Source organism: Amblyomma mixtum, chromosome 4 (assembly GCF_055824585.1).
Source record: "Amblyomma mixtum isolate Tamu chromosome 4, ASM5582458v1, whole genome shotgun sequence".
Taxonomy (NCBI): Eukaryota; Metazoa; Arthropoda; class Arachnida; order Ixodida; family Ixodidae; genus Amblyomma; species Amblyomma mixtum.
This window is the reverse complement of record NC_143015.1, coordinates 110,535,978-110,558,370: the sequence shown is the minus strand read 5'-3', so window position 1 is coordinate 110,558,370 and position 22,393 is coordinate 110,535,978. Positions and strand designations below refer to the sequence as shown.

Here is a 22,393-nt window from a genome sequence, read left to right as displayed (position 1 = left end):
GACGGAGCGGGGTGGGTCTCCACAGCCTAGAGGCGCCACGATTTAAGTTCCTACACGCCTGTCTACGGAACAGCACCGAAATGGACCCGTCACTTCTGAGGGCTGAAAGATGACCCCGTTCATCCGTTACCAGAAAGCACTTCAGCTCGGCTTTCCTTACCGGCCTATCAGACAGGTCTGCACCAAATGTCTGGCGGCATGGCATCGGGCTGACGTCTGCCCCAGCCCGAACTCCAAAATCTGCCTCAATTGCGCAGTATACAGACCCCCCGACGACCACGTGTGCGCTTCGAAGCGCACCCAATGCCACGGAGCCATCCCACCAACGATTCGTTGCTACGAGGCAGCACGCAGAGACGACGGACAAGAAAATATACACAGCAAGGTTCTAAGAACTGTCCGAGATCGATAAGAACAGTCCGGGGAGTTTCGCCAAGCCCTGGTCTCCCCGTCTGCCCGAGACCCCCGGTCCAGGCGGCCCAACAAAATGCTCCCCAGGGCGCCAGCCGTCCAACTACGAGGTGGTGGTGAAAAACATTTATCGTGCATTAAATATTTACAGAGAGGTGATTGGGGTAGGCCCTATTGGCCCTTTCCCCTAACAATACTAGGTGGAGCCCCTATTCTGGGGCTCCATTGGCAAGCAACGCCGCCCGCGTCCGGTGAACCAAGGCCTTTTGGGCCTTGAGGTCCTGACAGCCGAGCAGGGCCGCCTCCCAGTCCTTTCTGGTGGGGTTGGGGTTGGGGGGGATAGATGGGTAGCGGCTATGCAAAGGGCGGTTTCATCAGCAGCACCAAGCGGCAACGGAGCCAGAAGTGCTTGAAGTCCCGCCCAGCAGTCCCGTAGTAGTCAGCCAGGGCCACACGTGCGCTGAGCAACCGCCGAACAGCGGGCTGACAGACGCTAGTCTCTCGCCTCCGTCATGCAGCCTACGACCCACCTCCCTTATATCGTGTCTCAGGAAGCTGTTGGAACGTGCCGTGCTCAATCATCTGGCGCCCTTAATCGAAGACACAGGAGACTTTCCACATACCATATTTAGTTTTTGAGCCCACCTTCTATGCTCAGAACATGCTCCTTCACCTTAAAAAGGACTTCCTGGGTCACATATCTTCTACCACCCAAGCCGTCTTCGTCCTGGACACCACGGGCGCCTTCGACAACGTCAGCCACTGCCTGATCCTCAAGAACCTGGCCTCCATAGACTGCGTGTATTCCTACAACTACATCCGTAGTTTCGTTCCCAACCGCACAACCACCGCTGGCATCGATTCTCTCCGAAGGGACTTTCTGTCAGTCCCCAAGAAGAACACTTGGAAGTTATCTTGGAAGGAGCTTTATGAAGAGAGAGTAGAATGAGAGAGAGGGAGAGTCGGCTCCTTCTCAAACCTCGGTTTGTTTGTTTCGCCTCCTCCCCTTGCCGTAGCCGCTGTCTGCCTCCATCTCTACGACCGCCGGCAGCCGCCTTTGTCAAACTGCTTTCCACTTCCGATGCAGTCGTAATGTCCGGATCACAGCTCTATAGAATGGAGCCGTCGGTAGCTTCGAAATATGGCAGCATGTTTCGTACGCCTCCCTCCTCTGTCGCCACTTGCGCTGTTTCTCGCGATGTCCAGATACGGAAATCGCTCCGTGAGGACACGATGCCAGGATGGCGCGGTAAACAGACTCCAGGAAAGTTCATTGACCTAGGTCTTGCTGCGATGCACGCGCACAAACCGTCGCAAGAGTGAACAATGTGTTTGAAGTTGCGTGCTCCTATTGTACGTTGAATGGAACACCCGTAATATGCATGCGTTGCATCTAGTTATTAGCGATCGGAGGGATCTCTTGGTGACTTTCCTTTAGTGCCATTTATTTCTGCACCGAACGCTCAACTGCCATGTGAGAGGAAGAAGCAGGAGCCAAGCGCGTTCTGCTCGCCGAGCACGCGCTACGAGTACGCGAGCGGTTGCTCTCGCGGCGAAGCAGAAGAAGATATCCTGTCCTGCGGTGCAGTCGCTGCAACTGGAATGTGCTCTCCGCCATGCAAAACTTCCTTACAGACACTAAACGGCTGCCGTCTTAAGCTGTGCTCTTTCTCATGATCAATATTTCTCTGGAATCAAAGCTTTCTGAAACGTGGAATATTTAGCCCCGTTCTCTATTTCAGTCACCGATCTCACAGCATTTGTTTAGCCTATTTCAATTACTCATCTGAGATCCTTTCATTTATTTCCTAATTGCTATTATTATCATGATTATTTTATTTTTCCCCACCATTATTTTCTTGTTTCACATATTGTACACCTATCAGTTGCCGCCTGTGTCTTGGCCAATCCCCCGCAGTGGGTATGCGCCATTTTCTAGAGGACAACAACAACAACAACAGTCGCTCTGAGCAGCCCGGCTGGCCCATACCTCTTCGTCCTGCCCAGTTCCCGTCGGGCATCGTCCCTTCTCGGGCTGTATAGGAGCGACACATCGGCGGTGAGCGGACGACTTTTTCTGACCGACAGGCATGAAGAGCAGTTATAAGGCCGGAGAACGCCATTGACGGCAGCAGGTCAGCTCCTGCCTGTCGTTTGTCTCTGTGTGTGTTCGCTAATTAGCATTTCGCGGCAGATTGTTGGCAGTGGAGGTAGTGCCCTACTTAAGGAGGTGTAGTTCAGTTCGCAATTACTGCGGAGCCCTTCACTGTGACTTCTCCTATAGCCCATGTGTCGATCGCGTCGGGGCGTTATACCCCACAAGTGTTTTTCCCGGGGTTATCCTGCAGTACCAGTTCCCACTCTACAAGAGGCACCGGCCAGTAGTACTCAGGTGGCGCGCCGACTGTGCCGATGCCAGGGTCACCAGCCAGTGCTAGGGCCACTAGCCAATGCTCTGCTGAAAAGTTGCTGCCGTCCTTCTGCCGCTTGGGTGTTGGCAGTCACCACACCACTAAAGTTCCGTAGTTTGTGTCTTGACTGTGGGAGTTCACATCCGGAACTCTTGAGAGGCGCGCACTTGGCTGCTCGCCGTTTGTCGTTACGAAAATGGCGGCAGTGGACGCATATGTCTGAGATAGCTTGGTACGCAATTTTCTGCTTTCCGTTCCTAGAACGAGGAGAATTTTCACTTAGGCCTGCGACTGCTGGACAAGACCACCACGGACATTATCACTGCAATAATACATTGGATTGCCCCTCATCGAGCCCCTTTCGCATATGTGTTTTCTGAGCTTGCGAGCTTCCAACGCAGTTTGTCGCCTTAAAAGTAGCCGCCTCCGTCACTTCTCAATGGGCACAAATTCTGTCGGATGTCCCATGGACGTCCTAAACGTTCACAAGACGTCCATGGGAGTTTTAGTGCCTATTGGGTTCTGACTAGTGCACTGCACGGGCTCGGGCCAGCCCGAAGGCCCGGCCCGGCCCGCGGGCCGGGCCAGGCCGGGACATGATTTGTTTTGCCGGGCCTGGGCCGGGCCCGGGCCTGAAGTTGCGGGCCCGGGCCGGGCTCGGGCTTAAAGCTGCGGGCCCGCGCCGGGCTTGGGTCCGTACAGAAACAGCTGGTGTCCGACTTTTCATTCGCTATTGCAGAGTGAAATACACAACTGCAGCATTGAAACAGCGACACGGATGAGCTATGAGTTATAGTACGCGCTGAGAAAAAAACTAAGCTTTATTCATTGACTTATTTATTTCCTTATTTCCACGCCGCGGTGCAGTAAGAGTAAAATTCAACCGGCCTTATTTGGCCATTGATCGTTCGTCATCCCGAAACATACTTATACACTAATAGAAGTGCATTCGGGAAGCACATATTAGTTTAGGACGCTTGTGTAATACACCCTATGTAATACCCTCGTGAAGAGGGCCTTTAGGGGTATCTTGAAATAAATAAAAAAAAATAATCAAACACCGTGAAATACTCAAGCCTTTTAGCTTTTCGTTCCTGCTGATAGGCGACCAGTTCGGCTATGAGTTCTACCTGTGAGATCGCGTTCACTAAAAAAATATCTTCCCACTGCTTGCTAGGCAGCTTTAATGTTTATACTTTGCGGGCGGCAAAATATAACTGATTAAAATCATGGGGGAATGCAAAGTAGTCTATTACACGCGTATGCAGCCCTTTTTATTTGGCTCTCGGAACTTCCCAGTTTATCTTTGCGCACCTATACGAGATATCTGTCCAAAAGACGGGACTGGCGAGCACTACTCTGTATACGGGGAGGCGGCATCTCTCCTCTGTGAATTGAGTGTGCTGGATGTGTAGTCGGGCTAAAAGGCGGCGACTCGACCCTGTCTTTGTGAGACGAGTGTATTGGTTGTTGAGGTGGGCCTCCCGAAGCTCCCTAAAAGTGTTCACCATCCCCAGTGCCATAAGGCGGCTGGTAGAGGTAGAAACTGGGAGGTCCAGCGCTCGTTTCATGATTTTGCGGAGGATGACCTCGAGGGAATCCTCCTCCTGCTTCCGCAGGTGGAGGTAGGGAGTCGAATGCAAGATTCGACTGGTCACGAATGCGTTCGCCAGCCGCAAGGCGTCTTTTGCATCGTAACCCACCACGCTTGTTGGAAACCCGGCGGACCATGCGGCCCACCTGGTCCCCCACCTGCCGGAGCTTGGCGAGTGTTGTGTCGCAGCGTCGCTGGTTGTGTATGAAGAGTCCAAGGACTCTGATTTCCTTGGATTCGCGAATGGGACCGCTTTGCAACGAGAGATTGATTTGGGACGCGCCCTCCACGTGTGGCCTCTCCCCACCAATATGTCCAAAGAGGATCATAATGGCAGGTGCCTGGCCCGGGCGGAAGCCTTGGACCGCCATTTTCGGAGCAAACCAGGAGTCTTCTACGTGGACGCGTCCGGCCCGGACTCCAGGGGATGGTACACGGCCGCGGTCGTCCACGAGGGTAAAACAGTAGACGCCCTTACTTTCAAGGCCCAGTCAGCAATTCACGCAGAAGAGGTTGCCATCGCTTTGGCAGCCTCTGACACCTCCTCCAAATACATAATCACCGACTCACGAGGGGCTTGTCGAAACGTCACGCAAGGGTGGGTTACTCCCCTAGCTTATCGTATTTACCAAAATTGTAGCCGAGACTCGGATCCCGCGCACCGATCTATCGTTTGGGCTCCAGGTCACCAAGGCGTCCACGGAAATGAGGCAGCCGACGCCGTCGCCCGCGCGCTCTCTCTCCGGGCAATTCCCACGGGACCCGACGCCGACCAGGACTTCCATTTCAATTCGATTTACACTTTTAAGGAAATATGCGATTATTACAAATCCACGCACCAAACTCTTCCCACCCCATGCAAAGGGCTGGGGAAGGTCAACGAGCGGGTACTCCTGCGCCTGCGCACCAACACGATGTTGTGCCCGGCAATTCTAAAGCATTTCGATCCTAAATTCGACGGGCGGTGCTCACACTGTGGGGAGGTGTCTGACACCTACCACATGGTGTGGGCCTGCCAGCAGAACCCATCCCTACCCCCTATCCCGAACCCCACCCGAGAGGACTGGGAGGCGACCCTGTCCGGTTGCTGCACCCTCGAGGCCCAAAGGGCCTTAACGCAGCGCGCCCGGGCTGCGGCAAACGCCAATGGTGTGCCTGACTAGGCATCCCACCTAGTGGTTGTAAGGGCGTGACCCTTCAGGTCACGACCCCCAACACCTCTCTATATGATTAATAAATGTTTTCACCACCCCCACTACTCTTAATGACTTCCTTCTGGGTTAAAAAGAACCAACTTTCTGCAAGCCAAACTGTGGTTTCAGAACCTTTGTGCGTTACTGTGAAAAGGGCCAGGCCGGGCCCGGGCTGGGCTTCACTCCGGGATTCACGGGCCGGGCCGGGCTTGCTAGAGCGATAATTTAGCGGGTCCGGGCCGGGCCCGGGCTTGAAACCGCGGGCCTGGGCCGGGCTCGGGCTTCAGGTCTCGGGCCCGGGCCGGGCTCGGGCCTCAGATTGAGGCCCGTGCAGTGCTCTAGTTCTGACCGTTGTCGGGGCTCACTGAGCAGCATGCGGCGGTACCACGCATTACGACATACCAAGAAGAGATCTCAAAAATGGGACATAACGTTGGCAGTATGCCCCGAGCCATCCAGCCTTTTATTGCGTAAGCAATATTACGACAGGTTTCAGCCCTTCGCGTCGGGGCGGCCGCGAGGCACGTTTGACCTTGAAGGGCGGCACGAGGCGCGGTGCACTACAGCTGTAAGTGGAGGCGCTGCCCTCGCCGCGCTCTCGCCAACGGCGGAGTGTGGAGAGGAGGCTGGAGAACGGGGGGGGGGGTATGATATGCGTTTCCTCGCTTGCCGGCTCCGTCGTTATGCCGCCTGATAAAGAGAAAGGGAGGCTACGTCGGCTTGACGACGTCAGGAAACGACAACGGGCTTAGGAGACAGATGAAGAACGCGAATAGCGCCGGCGCGCTCAAGACGCTGCTGGACGGGCGCACCGCGCCTCTATCGAAACCGAATCGTCTACAACCGGTGATGATCCCGAATGGAACGCTATGGATGCTTACGCAACCTACCAGCAAATTTTTTCTTTGGATGGGAAATTGATCTCTGCACGTTTCTGCGTCTGCGTATTGGCTAGGTATGCATATACACACTGTTGGGACTTTGGCATCCCACCGCTGCCACCACTGTTGGGACTGGGCCTCCGAGCCAAGATATGGTCGAGGCGACGGCGAGTCACAGGACGTTTATGTACAATATATGCAGGGGCTTTTGCATGGTAGATACAAGGGCCACGAGCACCACGGGCTAGCACAAAGAAGGGTGGCCCCGGCGGCGAGCGTAGCTCCAGCGTGTTGGCTCTTCTGCTGCCTGTCTGCTGCTCGGGCTCAGCGCGGCTCCGTTTTTATAGCCGCCGGTGTCCGTTGCGGCAGCCAGCAGTTCAAATCCTCCAATCAGGTCACGGCACTGGCCACCGTTCAAATTAGACGAATGGTCGAGAGGCGGCCGGGCGTTGAAGGCTTGCAGTCTGGAACGGGCGGCCGGCGAAGCGTCGTAGGTGTTCGAGCCGACGGAGAGGAGGGGGAGGAGGAAGGGTCCGCGCCAGGCGCCGGCGAGGCGGGATGATTCACGCTGCAAGCCGCGACATGTCCGAGAGAGTCTGGGCCTGCTTTGAGCGACGGCGGGCGCGCAGCGCTGGTTTCCAGAGAGGCCAGCCAGCGAAACGTGGGCGCCGGCACAAGAGCACCACCGCCGCCAGACAATGCACCACGAAGACGAGCTACTTCCGCGTGGCTCGGATGCGGGGCGCGCTCGTACACCAGGCTCCTCCAAGTTCTCGTCCGGTGTTCAGCCGCAGGTAGCTCTAGGCTCCTTTCTGTGAACAGGTCCCGCTCGTCAGGACAGGATCACTGCTCCGCCGCCTTGTCGCCCAGGTGCCTGGACCAGCTTCGCTCGGTCCTTCCGAAGAGCTTGCTTCTCAGCACCGGTCGTTGATCGTTCTGCATCTTGCCAAGAACCGACTGACAACAGGCAACACCCAACACGAGCAAGTGCCCTCTGTCAGCCGTCAAAACACCAGACTTCAAAGTCACTGCTGGCTATATTTCTGTCCCCTTTTTGTTCCTTCTTCAACAAGAGACACATGTGGGATACAAGAACTCTAAAGTAATTAACTCAAACAAAGTGTCAAACACAGGAAATACTCGGAATGAAATGAATGTAAAATAAATTGGCTCTCTTGAGATCACTCGGCCAGGAAAACACTCAGTTGGGGCCACAAATGAGGGCATCAATTTTGCCCCAATTTACGAGCGAACTTGATAACCGCACGCGAAGTGACAAAATATAAGTCATTAGGAGGCGAAGGCAGCCTTGCTTAGAACGCACAGCTTAGTGCGTCTGCGTTCGCGTTTACCTCGCTTCCAACGGACGTTAAATAATACTCTCTAACGTGGAAGCTGAAGTGTCTGCCTCTTTCACTGTGGCTGCTCTTTCTCTCTCTCTCTGTACTACTTCTAGTTTCTACGGGAGGTACATAGCGATTCGCTTTCACTCACTAGCGACTTGTCCCTTTCTTTGCGCTTCGCGCGCCAGTCGCGACGTCCCATAGCAAGTGCGCAACGCTTCCGATGGGACCGTTCTTTCATTCTTTTTGTTCGTGGTGGCAAGTGAGACCCACGAGTCTTCAATTTCTCGCGCACCCTTTTGCCTCTCCGCTCGATGTGTGGTTCGCCTCTACCTAGCCTTTTGCTTTTACGCCTACTGGAGAGCGTTATCCTGAAACGCGGCTTTCCATCACGATAACTGTGCTTGGCTGAGCGCTGAGGGTTTCTTCTTGCCAATTTTCTTGCTCCTGTCACTGCGTTCTCGTACAGTCTTTCGCCTATTGAGCCGTACACGCGTTTTATCTGCGCGCGCGTGCCGCTTTCTGTGGGATCGCGGTTCTTCCCTGACTGCAGCGGAAAACGAGAGTCTTCATGAGAGTACGCGCCTTTGCGTGTCTTGCTGTCTTTGTGCTGGCGGCAAAATTCTCTCTTGTCCCGCTCCTGAATTTTTCGCCTCCCGGGCAGCGCTCTCTTGAATCTCGGTTTGCTGCCTTGGTGCACTTTTCCGCGCGAATGTTTGTACGATTTCTTTTTGCAGTTTATTCTACTGCCCAGACCTATGTGCCTCGACACACTTATGCGCTTCGCTTTGCGCGATAGTGATGCCTCGCACATTTCTTTAGCTCTGGTTCTGACGCTAGTTTCAGGGCTGACAACGTGACTGACTTTACTGAAGTCATCTTGCCGGCGACGCTGGCGCTTCCGATGGTGGCAACCCGTTTTCGCGCGTTTGCCCTTTCTCTCTTTTCGGCAACGCCCGTCTTTCTTATGCCTGCCTTTCATCTCTCGGCGGCACCACTCTTTCTTTTGCCTGCCTTCCATCGTCTTTCGGTGACAGCTCTCTCTTGAGCTTGCATTTCCTCTCCTTTCGGCGGTAGCACTGTTTCTCCTGTTTGTCTATCACCTTGTGGTGATAGCTCACTTTCCTGAACTAGCTGTTACTTTCCTTCCGGTGGCAGCTTTCTATCGTCAGCTTTCCTTTCATTTTCGCCTGTGGAAGCACATTCTGCTTCCATCGCCTAGGTTTCTGCTTTCTGACAATACCACTTTGATTGTCAGCCGATTCACGTGCGCTACCTGGCTCAGGCCTGTCTTTGGCGCCTTTACTAGCCTCCTCCAAACTGCGTTCTTCCTCGTCAGCCTCTACGAGTGCACATTCGTCCTCATCTTTCTCGGACGGAATGACGTACGTCTACAGCCCCCATGTCGTCTGGATGATCGTGTTCTCCACTGTCGTCCAGCACCTTAGTTTCTTCAGGCACAGACGAACCAGTGTTTTCTACTGACATTACTGCTGACATGCAGCTCTCGTCATGCTTCTGACGCGTTTCAGCCGATTGAGGATGAGGGTCGGTTCTGCACTCCGTCGCGATGTTCCCGCTACTGCAGCTGCTTTCTGGAATGTCTCAAAGCTCAGAGCAGTGCGAAAGCACGGGACTCGTTTCGCATCGCTCGCCAGAGACACCAACGCACAACTCAGCGTCCGCAAACCCTACATGCGCCCGCTTCCGTTGATCGTAAGTGTCGGGTTTCTGCATTTCTGCTGAACGCAATGCACAACACGGTGTGCCATGCTCGTTTACTTCGCTTGCGTCGGCACAGGCGTTTTCATTAATGTCCAGACGGACGTCCTTTCTGCCCTGTTCGGCAACTTCTCCTGCTTTCGACACGCTATAGGAGATCCGCTTTCCGGTAACTCCGCCACAATTTCAATGAGCGAGACCTCTGTGAGTGCATCGTCCGATGCTGTGACTACGTTATCCAATGGTAGAGAGGTTTCCTTGGTTGGCGAATTCGGGGCAATTCCCTCTGTTAAAGCAGTAGTTACATCTGCCACGTACGAACTACCTTCCTCTGTGCCGCACTGGCAGGGCTGCTCTACAGCGACGCATTCTACCTCTGTGTCACGATCTTCCGACCCTTCAGCATTTTCGACCCACTCTAAAATGTCGGCTTTAAACTGGTAGGGAAAATCGTAAAACGATGGGGTGCTATTCTCTCGCAGGTACCTTTGGCGAAGGTCCAGCGGTGACACGTTATACCTCGTCAGTAAGAAGCCTTTTAACTCATCGTAGTCCGCCAAGCCGCCGTCCAACAGGCGCTTGACAACGTCATACGCTTCGCTGGAAAGCAGGGCTACCAACTTCTGTGCCCAACCATTCCGCTCAGCGCGCTTTCTCTCGCAGACGCGCTCGAACTCCGCCAAATATTTCGCCATATCTTCGGCGATCACGAAGCGCTGCGGCCTGTCTCTCAGCTGCTGACCGTTGGTCTCATGCAGAGCGGACAATGTTCTATATCTCTCGAATCAGATCTCATGCGCTTCAAGCTCCAGGTCCATCAGTTTCCTAGGACGCCTTTTTATCTGAAGCTGCCTCCGTTCTTTAATCTCCTCCCAGGCCTCATTGGCTTCCTCAGCCGTTACATTCTCCTTCCGCATGATCTCAAGAATCGCATGCTTTCGTTTTGCGGGGCCCAAATCAATGCCCAACTCTGCACAAATTTCGATGAGTTCCTTCACTTTGAAGTTCTCCATCGCGTACAATAGCCTTTTGTAGCTTGCCGTTTTAGAATTCCGGTGCGGTTCACTGCTATAGAGCTACTAGCATGACACGCGCAAGTAATTCTTTCCAAAACCGCCTTGATTACTTACTCCCTCTGCACCAGCTTTCGTTTCAAAACACTCCGACTTTTCTCGAAACAGCAAAGCTCTCTCCAGTGCAACACACAGCCCTACTCAAAACTACAATCACGTGTGCTAGAGCAGTCTGGCGAATTGAGGGGAAAACATCAGGCACTCACCGCGCCGAGGTAGCTGACGCCGGTCGATCCCGCAGCTGCCATCCACTGTTGGGACTTCGGCACCCCACCGCTGCCACCACTGTTGGGACTGGGCCTCCGAGCCAAGAAACGGTCGAGGCGACGGTGAGTCAAAGGACGTTTATGTACAATGTGTACAAGGGCTTTTACATGGTAGATACAAGGGCCAAGAGCACCACGGGCTAGCACAAAGAAGGGCGGCCCCGGCGGCGAGCGTAGCTCCGGCGTTATGGCTCTTCTGCTGCCCGTCTGCTGCTCGGGCTCAGCGCGGCTCCGTTTTTATAGCCGCCGGTGTCCGTTGCGGCAGCCAGCAGTTCAAATCCTCCAATCAGGTCACGGCGCTGGCCACCGTTCAAATTAGACGAATGGTCGAGAGGCGGCCGGGCGTTGAAGGCTTGCAGTCTGGAACGGGCGGCCGGCGAAGCGTCGTAGGTGTTCGAGCCGACGGAGAGGACGGGGAGGAGGAAGGGTCCGCGCCAGGCGCCGGCGAGGCGGGATGATTCACGCTGCAAGCCGCGACATGTCCGAGAGAGTCTGGGCCTGCTTTGAGCGACGGCGGGCGCGCAGCGCTGGTTTCCAGAGAGGCCAGCCAGCGAAACGTGGGAGCCGGCACAACAAGACACATACAGCTGTCACGTCACATGTTATGTATTTTGCGGCTGGCTGGTATAGTATACAGGTATGCGCTAACACGCATTCACTATGCTCATACTTGGTCGCATGGAACGTGTGCGTCTCTTTCTCCAGCAGCGCACCTAATCGGCCTAATATTAGGAATTTATTGGGGCAGGCCGGTCCTATAAACGATCGGAGTAAACCAATCTATTTCCAATACTGGGCCAATTATATGCGCTGCTTGGGTTTGCGTCCAGTGTCCCACGTCTTGTCGTACGTTCACCGTATTTCATTAGAAGGCACTCACGCAGCCTTTTCAAAGTTCTACTTCCTACCCTTTTTCTTGCAGCTCACTCCTCGGAAAAAAATGGCCATCGCTGGGATCGCCTGCGCCGCCCTGTTTTTTCTGCTCGCGGCCCTCGTCGCGATTGTGTTCGGGGGTCACACCCCCTCTCCAGCAGAGAAGAAGCACTGCGACAGCCTGCCCTGCCGCTTGCACGCGCAACTCCTAACGAGAGATCTCAACAGGAGCATCGACCCGTGCGAAGACTTTTCCGCCTACGTGTGCTCCTCCTGGTTGCCCCCGACGGACCGCAGGGAGCACGTCAAGACGCCCGTCGACGACTTGGCCTTCGCGCGTCACGCCATCTTCAGCGAACTGCTCATCAAGGGCGCCCTGAAGTTCCCCGTTGCACCCAAAGCCCTCGACATGTACAAGTCGACCATGAACGCACGGGACCACGGCGGCGCCCACCGGCCGCAGTTCCTGGCACTCATGCGGGAAATGGGTCTCAGCTGGCCGGAGCCACCGCGAGCCGACGCGAACCCCCTGGAGATGCTGGTGGCGTTGTCCTACAGGTGGCAGGTTCACTTGTGGTTCGAAGTCCGCGTGCTCGCCCGGCTTGAAAAATGGCTGCTGGAGTTCAGCCCCGCTTCGTCGTTGCCGTTCCTCTTGAACCAGTACGAGGCTGTCAAGGACCGTAGCAGCTACGCGGCGTATTGGATGGGATACTACGTAGACCTCGGGCTCAACACCACTGCTCCCGTGAACGATGCCTCCCTCCAGGATACCATCGAGGAAACATGCAACATGGAGGGCACTGTGCTGATCCAGCTTTGCGAAATGATCTTCACTTGAAGGAGGACCCCGGCTGCATTCCGCCTCGAAGACATTGGCAACCACTCGCAGCCAATCAGCTCGGATACCTGGATGAACCTTCTTCGGGAAAACGTACCGCTGAGTCCAGAACTGGCAGCCACTGACGACGTAAATCTCAGCGACGAGAAGCTCCTGAAGACTGTCGGGGGCTTCCTCGACGACTACCAACGACCACGACTTGTCAGCCTGTTCAGTTGGACTTTCGTCCAGATGTTCGCACCCATTGGCGAGCCCAGGATGCTCCTGAGGCGTTTCGGCGCCAGGCACAAGGTCGACGTCTACCGTTCCCAATTCTGCAGCTTCCACACCGAGTCTACGTACAAGGCGCTTGTCCTCTCCCTCGAAGTCGCCATCGACAACAGGGAGAAGGACCGGCAAGTTATCGGCGCCGGATTCCGGAGCCTGGTCTCCGTTGCCATCAAGAAGGTGGAGGGCGTAGCGTGGCTGGACGACGACAGCAAACGCGTCGCCAGCGAGAAGCTGAGGTCGGTGAAGATGCGAGCGTGGCCCGAAGAGCAATTGCTGAACAACGAAGCGCTGGAGGAAATTTACCAGGACTACCCGAACACGGGGGAACTGTTCGTCGAACTCTGGATTCAGGCACGCAGGGTCATGCACCGTGCCAGCGAGAGAGTGCGTATCATCAACGACTCGCAGGTTTACTGGGACGCTGTGAAGCTGGCATCCAACCTCCCGCCGACCTACCCCAGGCTCGACTATTCTGGACATCCTGGATGTACCCATCTACATGATCTACCCTCCGCTCTTCTACAGTGACGGCACAAACTCCATGTTTTTCGGCGCCCTCGGGTACTTGTTGGCGCTTAACTTGGTGAGGGCTCTGGACAAAGAGGGCGTCCGCTGGCTTCCGAACGGCACGGAGGTGGACTGCATTTTCTCCGAAGAGACGAGAAAAGCCTACCAGGAGAGAGACAGCTGCCTCAGCTTCCACGGTTTGGCGAGCGTGTTTCCAGAGTTGCCGGCGGCGGAGATTGCGTACGCGGCAATGGTAGAAGCCGACAACGGCGAAGGTGTTTACGTCGGAAAGGACATTTCGCCGGACAAAGCCCTCTTCATGACCATGTGTTACATGTCCTGCACTGTACGTGGCTTCCACAGCGCCTTCTCGCCAGACTGTAACATCGTCGTGCGGAATTCTGCGGCATTCGCGAGAGCGTTCGACTGTCCCGATCATTCCAAGATGAATCCCCACAAAAAGTGCATTTTTTTTGTTTGACTGGTTCCACTGGAAATCTTGCATATTCCCGATGGCGTGACATTTCACGAGATACCGTTCCGTATTCGCCTGATTTTCTGGATAGAACTTGATGACCATCATAGACTACGCTGTGGTTTAATTACCATGCAGTCACTCCTGAGACAATTTACCTTCATCTCTAGTTTGAATAATGTTACCACTTCAACTATTATTGTGCTCCCGGGACAGCCTTCATTCAGAACTTGTGACATAGTTTGCTTATTGTTCTGGTTAACGACCTGGAGGACAGTGCCAGCGAGGAACACGTTCTGCTCCGTGCAAAATAGGCAGATTTCGGGAAAATGCTCAGAACTGGCGTCACTAATGGCACGCGCTTTCCGATTTGCTGGATCATGATTCCAGGCATGTATAGTTCAAGGGCGACGTATATGCCGCTGCGAAAGCGCTTATAGTGTTGTGATTTCTACGTTGAACGAGCATGATCTGTGGCGTACACAGCGCTATAGCCGGGACCACCGTATTAGCTGTTTACAGAAATGTGGTTCTCGCTCAAGAGCAATGGTGGACGAATTTCAGTGCTGTTTTTGCTTTCTTGCCATTGCTGCTAAATGGCCGTGAGGCTGGGACGCGGACATGCCGTCTTGTGTTGCTGTCAGCTCTGCGCGTTTGTGTCGTTGTGGCTTCCTCACTTTGCTGCATTTCGACCTCTATATTATCCGAACTGTCTGGCTAGTGACCAGTTGAATGTGTATACAATACGCGATTGTGTTCTGCACGTTGTCAAACTGTCTAGGACACTGTTTACGTCTCCCCAAGTGTCCATGTGCCGCTGACGTCCAGCAAGATGTTTTCTTGCCAGGGATCGATGTATTGATAGTGTCGATGAATCGATTCACAGGGGCCTTTTTATTTTTGTGCCGTAATAAACGGAAGCGTCTTTTTTCTTGAACCGTTTCAATACTTGGATTTTTGTTCCTGGTTTCTGCTAGGAAGACAGTTCTTTACCTCCTAATAGTCACTGACTCACCAACGCCGTTGTTAGCCCTTCACATGGCCATGCGGTAAAGAGGGCCCATAGTAGCCTGTGTCTCATATAGCTCGCGAATGAGGCGCCACCAACGGCAGTGGCCTATGGAATAGCATTCGGCAGTGGCAACTAAATTAATGCACCGGTTCATTTAGTTCAGTCATAGCAGGAGGCTATGGTTCAGTCCATGGCTCCAAAGACCCAGTACCATGGTTACTAATCTCTTTATGATACAGTGCTCAGTCTGGAAGAGGTACAGGGCCAACTCCGGCCCAAGGCTCAATGACCAAGCACGGCCCGGGCTCGGCCTGCTAAGCTCGGCCCGGTGCCCGGCCCGGGCCCGCTCGCGGCGACAGTGCTACGAATAGGCCAGTGTGTGCTGGTAGACTCGTCCTTTATTAGTGACGCTCGAAAAAGAGTTTCCTGGTAAACTGAAAAACGAGATTAGGAGCGTTTGCCCATTCGCTTTCTTGAGGGATGATTTCTCTTTTCGAAGAACCCGTATCGACAAGGCGATGGGGCTGTGGGCAAACTGGCAGCCTTCGAAAGCGTGGAGACTTCCACACTGTCCTGAGTGTGGGTGACCGCTATTCGACCAAAACGTGGTATTCCTGCAACTGAATGCTTGGCCGAGGCTGCTTGGTGCAAGGTTTGGGAGCCCGAATCTTGTTGACATGCTGGAGAGGATTCACCGGTTGTCAGGCAAAACCGTGAAAAGAAATAGTAGGTCAGCTGAGCAGAAAGGAATACGTGGATGTGGAGTGTGGGTGAGAGAGAAAATGCGGGCTTGAAAGGCTGTGTCCAGCTGTGACAGGGAGCACGCTATGACTGGCTGCGTTGACGTGCAAAACAGGGATGAGTGAATTAAGCAGCATGGGAGAAGGAAATACCAAGGGGCAAGAAAAAAAACGAAATTAAGGAAGAAGAGAAAATGTGGGAGGGTGCGGAAAAACTACGAAAGTGAGGGGGGGGGGAGGGAGATGGGGCCCTGGTATTTCCTTCTTCCATGCTGCTTGATTCATTTCATAATTGAAGGAAATAATTTTACTCGAATTGCAAGGGCCATTGGATCGAGAAAGAATGTCCTAGATTTGGAGTATAGGGCGTTTCAGTTAAGAAGTTACACAATTTTTGAAAATAGGCATACTGAGTTAGAAGACCCATTTTTTTTTCGGCATAGCATTGTCAGCGGGGTCATACATAAAATACATCTAAGAAGGTGAATACAAGGGGGGTACTGCGCACAAAAAGACAAGGACAACAAGATAACACAACAAGCGCAGACTCGCGACTAACTTTATTTGAAAACACGATACTCCTTTTATAGTTTCAAACTGTCACATCACACACATGTGGAAACCAAAAACCTTTCTTCATTCTGATACAGTTTGATAGACGGGTCACTTACGCAATCTTTATCCTTCTGTTTGATGCAGAACGCCTCCGCCAACTCACGCGCCACCTGGTCACGGCTCCTCCTCAAAACTTTTGTATCTGTTAGCAAAGGCAGGCAAGGGTTATTGCGCGTAGCATCCGCGCATGCGCCACAATGCAGGGGTAAATTCGACCCTGTCCCTGATTTCATGGAAAGCTGGTGCTCTCTTAAGCGCTCATTCAGACATCGGCCTGTCTGGCCGATGTATACCCTGCCACAGGTGAGGGGAATCTGGTATACGACACCCGTCTGGCACCTGACAAATCGAGTGGCATGACGCTTCTCGCAGTCCGCTTTCCTCTTGCCTCCGGACATGACCTGAGGGCACAATGAGGCCAACTTGCATGGGGCGGTAAAAACTACCGGCACGCCGTAGCTTTTCGCCACGTTCTTCAGGTTGTGGGAAATTCTGTGAATATACGGTAGAACCGCTGGCCTAATTTCCTTAGAACGGCCATTATCCCGGCACGTCCTATCTTTCAATTTGCGCAGAAGCTTCTCTGCCACTGCAACAATGATTGAAGCAGGAAAACCAGCCTTCGTCATCCTAATTACCTGATTATTGAGGCTCTCGTGCACCAGGTGAGCGCAAGACTTAGACAAGGCGCCCTGCAGGCAATACGTTCCGATAGCCCGTTTAACTGTCTTGGAATGCGCTGACCTGAACGGCAACAGGTGTTTCCGTGCACGTGGTAAGTACATCCAGCAAACGTGATCTGGTGTTAAAGTCAGGTTAATATCTAAAAACGGTAGCTTGTCATGTTCCGGTAACTCGTGAGTAAAGGTTAGACCCTTCCCATGTCGTCTAAAAATCGATAAAAATTCTTCCACAATCACAGTGTGCGTCGCGCCAGGTCGATCTTTAAGAAACACTAAATAGTCATCAACGTACCTAAATATTTTCAGAGTTGTCTCATCGTCAAAATAGCGCACCAGATCACAGTCAATGCTGGACAAGAAGATGTCAGCCAGTGCAGGTGCCACACAGGAACCAATGCAAATTCCTTTGCGCTCAACAAGGACCTGATCGTTAAAAGATACAAAGGTAGACCCAAGATAAAACTCAAGTAAAGACATAAAATTGTTTATCGTTATACCGCAGGCATTCTGAAACGCTATTACACCCCTATTTTCAATACAAGACCTGACGGCGCAAAACAGGGCATCGTGAGGAATTGAAAAGAACAGGTTTTCAACGTCAATTGAAAAGGCGTAACCTACAGGCGGAGCATCCTGTAGGTAGGCGACTATATCATCCGAGTTCCTAGTCAAGAATGGGTCTTCCACTACCACCAATTTCAGACACTTTTGAATAAACACACTTACTTCACGCTGCCAAGTACCTTTTTCACTTACTATGCACCTAAAGGGCTTGTCAACCTTATGTGTTTTTACAGTGAAAAACAGTTCTAAGCTATCACGCTTGGAGTTAATAACCGCTCTCGACAGTTTATCTAAAGCAAGGTCCTTGCACAGCACAGAAGCTTGGGTCTTTACCTTTGACGGTTTCATCTTCTTCCGAACAAAGTTCTTCACGACTGCTTCAGCAGCTTTTTCACCAAACATCCCCGAAGGCAGAACGACGAAGCCTCCCTCTTTATCAGCTTGCAGAAGGGCCAAGCCGTTGTCTTTGAAGAAAGAGACAACTTCTTTTACTGATGTCTTGAGGCTTGAAGTGCTCCCACTCGCAGACCTCCGAGGCTTAGCAGCCGTCCGTAGAAGGCTGTCAACACCGTCTAGGAGGCACCGCTCCTGGTCCTCATCAGATGCCTTCCGCGCCAGCTGCCGGTTCAATGAAAGCAGCTCGTGCGCAGGAACACTAGGCTCAATGCTGAACTTCGGTCCTTTTTTCAGCACATCAACAATTCCACTCGGTAACTCGGCATCGGCCAGTACTGACACGGAACCACCGTTATCCTTGGATCTTGGCCTATCTTTGCGAAGACGTAGTAGGAGACATTTCCACCAGAAATCCACTGCCTGGGCTGTCTGACGTCGTAAGGCCCTTGTCTTTGGCTCTTGTCTTTTTGTGCGCAGTACCCCCCTTGTATTCACCATGATTGACCGACTAGCCCAACAACGTACGCTCTTAAACCATCTAAGAAGTGCTGACTAGTAGGCTGGTTAACTAATATTCAATAGTTGACTTTGTAACTGTGACTGTATAGGCTCCGTAATTATTGTAAGTACCCATATAAGTTTTTAGAATTTCAGTTTGGTTTGGTTTATTGGGGTTTAACGTCCCGAAGCGACTCAGCCTATGAGGGTCGCCGTAGTGAAGGGCTCCGGAAATTTCGACCACCTGAGGTTCGAGAACGCGTTACCCTTAGCGCTGTGGCCCAACAAATTTTGGCTACATCACGCCAAAATACATGCGCTTTCGAGAAGCGTGCTGGCAAACTCATTGTTAAGCGCGCTAATTTACAACACAATCACGCGCAACGACGAAGCGTGGTTACAACTGTTTATTACACGTGAAACACTTTTTCCTTTGATACAATCAAAGTACAAATGATGCGTTAAAGTTAGGCACGTGCCATTGCATCTCTATCCGTTTTTTATCAGCGCTACTTCTGCTTCGGTTAATGTGCTGTCCCGAGTCCAGTTTGAATTTCCCGCCCGGGCGCCGCCTTCATCTGCGAACACTGGACTTCTCTCCTCCTCGCTCTTTCTTCTCCCCGTGCGCCTTCCCTCTCGTCCGCGTGCTTTCTCCCTCTTTACATCTCCCTCCGGAGGTGTCATGTTACGTAATTCGTGACTCTTTGCTTCCTTCTACCGCGCTGCACTACTGTGGCAGCACCGCGTTTTTACAAGTTGTAAATGCGTGGATAAATGTTCGATTTTCCTTGTGTTTGCGACCTGTCATCTATCTGAGGAGTGGCCGCAGCCCCAACGCGTGCCACGGAATCAGAATAGTGAAGGTAATGGGAGAATCACTGACACATTTATCAGGACCCGCTTCAAGAATTGGAAATGCTATCTCTCTTTCGATCCTTTCTTTTTCATGTCCGATTATGCCTATGTCACTGTATAGCGCTTCGCGCTTCGTCGTTGTGTGTGTTTTTGCGTTTGATTGTGTTATAAAGTAGCGCGCTTAACAATGATGCAAAACCAACTAGCCCCCGTTTTCGCACTGCTTGCAGGCAAAGCATCCTCTCAGTGCACGTAAATTGTCAGAATGCCCAAAAATCGTTGCCGGTCTGCTAGCGTAATGAGACAGCGCAATCTACGTAACCCACTAACATTCTTTGGAGGAGAAATTCGAGGCCCGTGTACTGTGCGATGTCAGTGCACGTTAAAGAACCCCAGGTGGTCGAAATTTCCGGAGCCCTTCACTACGGCGTCTCTCATAGCCTGAGTCGCTTTGGGACGTTAAACCCCATAAAACCAAACCAAACCACTAACATTCGTAAACACCGTTGCGCCTTGCATAACATATTTACAGATGCTATGCGGCGTAGTGGGCGAATGCGGGATGTCGTAAATGGCGCCTTCTCGATTTAATCACGTGGCCTATTATTCTGTTTTATGCGCTCAGACTACAGCACTTTAAAGCGTTGTTTCGTAAAAATCGTCGCGTACGAAACTGATGCTTGTTGGACGTAGTTCATTGGAGTAACGTAAGGTGGCGCCACCCGTCAAACCTGCTCCTCGCCAGCTGCTGCATTAGCCGCATCCAGCCGCCGTCCGCAAACAAAACTCGCCGAAGTTTGTTCGGTTGTCGTTTTTTTTCCCTCCCGACTGCTTGTCGGACTTGGCGTGCGTGTTTGTGTGTGTGCTTGGGGGTCTCGTCGGAATGTGTGCGGCGCCGATTCAGGGAAACGCGTCACTATAACGGCCGTCCTGGCTAGGTCATGCATCTAAGGGACTCCCCAGCGTACTACGTTCGGAATGACGTGTGATCGTGGGTCCGTTGGACCGATGTGACCGATCGGCGCGAGCGAAGATCCCCGTCACTCCGGAGCGTCGTAGAGTCCGTGCGTTGTGTGTGAGTGTGTGCGTGCCTCTTGAGTTTGGGGGGGTTTTACCCCCGTCCCGTCTGGCTCCGTCATGGCTAACCCTTCGACGAGACGGCACGGAGCCATGAAGATCAGACTGACAGGTGAGTTTGCTGGTCTGTCGGTACGGCGCGACGCGCTCTGCTCCCGCAGCCTAGGTCGAGCGTCTGCGGCCCGGAGCAAACGGCTCGGTTGGGCCCCCGCTAGGCCTAACCTATCCTCTGCGGCACAGCTCGCCACCGACTCTGTGCCAAACAACTCTGTGTTGTCGTGCGCTTGTGGGCAGCGATTCTGTGGAACGAGCTGCCTTATTGCAACTATAGTTACCTATTGCTTAATACACGCGCTTAAAACCAAGTAACCGTCGTATTCACGGCTTCTCTGGAGGGCCCGTCAGCGCTCCGGATCCAACGCAGACGGACGAACGGTCGTACGGTCGCAGCTCTGCGTTTGTCGCACTTGCGTTTTATTGGAGCCAAAAAGCGTTCTACGTATCGCGAGAGGAAAGAAAACAGTGGAAAGAGTAAGGCTTTGATTTGCAGCGATTGCGTGTGTCCGTACTTAGCGTTTCTTCAATGCCGTTCTGGTGCCGATCCTGTCGATGCATCATCGTGCGGCTGGTTGCAGACGAATTCTCCACCGAAGCCGGATGGAGGCGAATCCGTCGATCGTGTCGCCAGCAGAAGTGTGGTTATGTGTGTGTCTGTGCGTGCGTGCGTGCTAGCATGCGCGGGCCGCCCGCAAGGTCGGAGGTTGTGCGATTTGCATTCTGCGTGACTCGATTAAAAACGCGGCGCCGCAGCTAGCTGCTGCTGCAAAAGGAGGACTAAAGCAAGAAAAAAGAAGGGTCCTCTTCTTCCGCGATGGCTGGGGTCTTCGTTTGGCTCGCTGCCTCCTTCGCCTGAGGCGAGATCGCGGCACGCACACCAACTGCCGTCATTTCTCTGCAAACGGCGCGGTCACCGCGAGGATGAAAACCGAAGATAGAAAAAGAAAAAAAGTGGCGGAGGCAGGCTGGCGGTCGCTTCGCTCGCTCAACCATGCACCCACTCGCTCGATTCATTCCAGATGTGCTGCACCAACAGCGTTGGCCGCAAAACCTAGCGCAGTGCTGAAGTGCGCATCGTTGAAAGATGCGGGGCGGTGGTTCGACGAAGGAAGTGACCGTCTGTTCCTACTCCCGGATCGTCTGCATGCGCAGGTTTCGATTTGCGGCCGGAAGCAGACATATGCTGCGTCTTCTGTAAAGCTTGATTTGACATCCTCTTCCAAAGCGTTGAAGAGCTGAAGTCACACTAGAGAGCTCAAAGCAAGTGCATTTCTAGAGAATTTTTTTTTTTTTTTTGCGAACCAAAGTGGCGACTAATCGGATCTCGGCTGTCATCTGTGGCGTCAGATGTTTGTAACGAAACGCCGCTGCTCCTCCGTTAGTAGTGACCGGTCGGCCTTGTTGCGAAAAGTAAGGAATATAAAGTGGAAAGCCACTGGTTTCCTGCCGAAAAAAAATAATGATTAGTGGTAGCCGGGGCCCCTGGACCGTTGCGATAACCTTTCTTTCTTTAGCGTCGGCTGCAAAAAAAAAAAAAAAAACCTCGCTTGTTCCACGGTCGTTGCAGTGTCCGCTAATGTTGACGCCGCCGCGGGAAGACGCGTAAGATGATAAAAATAAAACGAGGTGCCGCCGTCAGCGTTTTGATAATATCGGGTAAGTATAGTCGCTTACTTCAAAAGCACCGCGAGTATGCGCGTATATATATTGGGGCCATAATAAACGACGCCCAGAGCTAGTGAAAGTCGTGTTATCTTTGGCCAGCTAGCCAAACTCGCCCAAGTCCTGCTCGGATGTCTGACGCTGCTTTTCCTGTGCGCTGACTCTTAAAAACGCTCTTGCGTTTCTAAGAAATACCTGTACCGCATTGTTTGTCTGTTTGCCGGCCATGCATTTTGAGGTATTTTCTGCGCCGCCGAACACCGACTGTGCGTGTGTGGTTTAATTATCATTTATTAACCCTTAAGGGTCCCACATTACATAAGGGGGGGGGGGATACAAATGTCCGACGGTCATATATATGAAAAGGCAAACAAAAA

At 52.9% G+C, this 22,393-nt stretch overlaps 1 protein-coding gene and 1 pseudogene across 1 annotated transcript in view; both read left to right on the top strand.

The window, feature by feature from the left end:
• Positions 1–1,072: 1,072 nt before the first annotated feature.
• LOC149347845 (membrane metallo-endopeptidase-like 1) lies at positions 1,073–13,863 on the top strand (annotated as a pseudogene).
• A 6,092-nt stretch (positions 13,864–19,955) lies between these two features.
• LOC149347843 (E3 ubiquitin-protein ligase SMURF2-like) overlaps positions 19,956–22,393 on the top strand; it is a 133,942-nt gene continuing 131,504 nt past the window's right edge. The window contains exon 1 of the mRNA XM_089587557.1: positions 19,956–20,409. Within this exon, the coding sequence (XP_089443683.1) occupies positions 20,358–20,409 (52 nt within the window). The 5' untranslated portion in view covers positions 19,956–20,357. The remainder of the gene's footprint in view (positions 20,410–22,393) is intronic.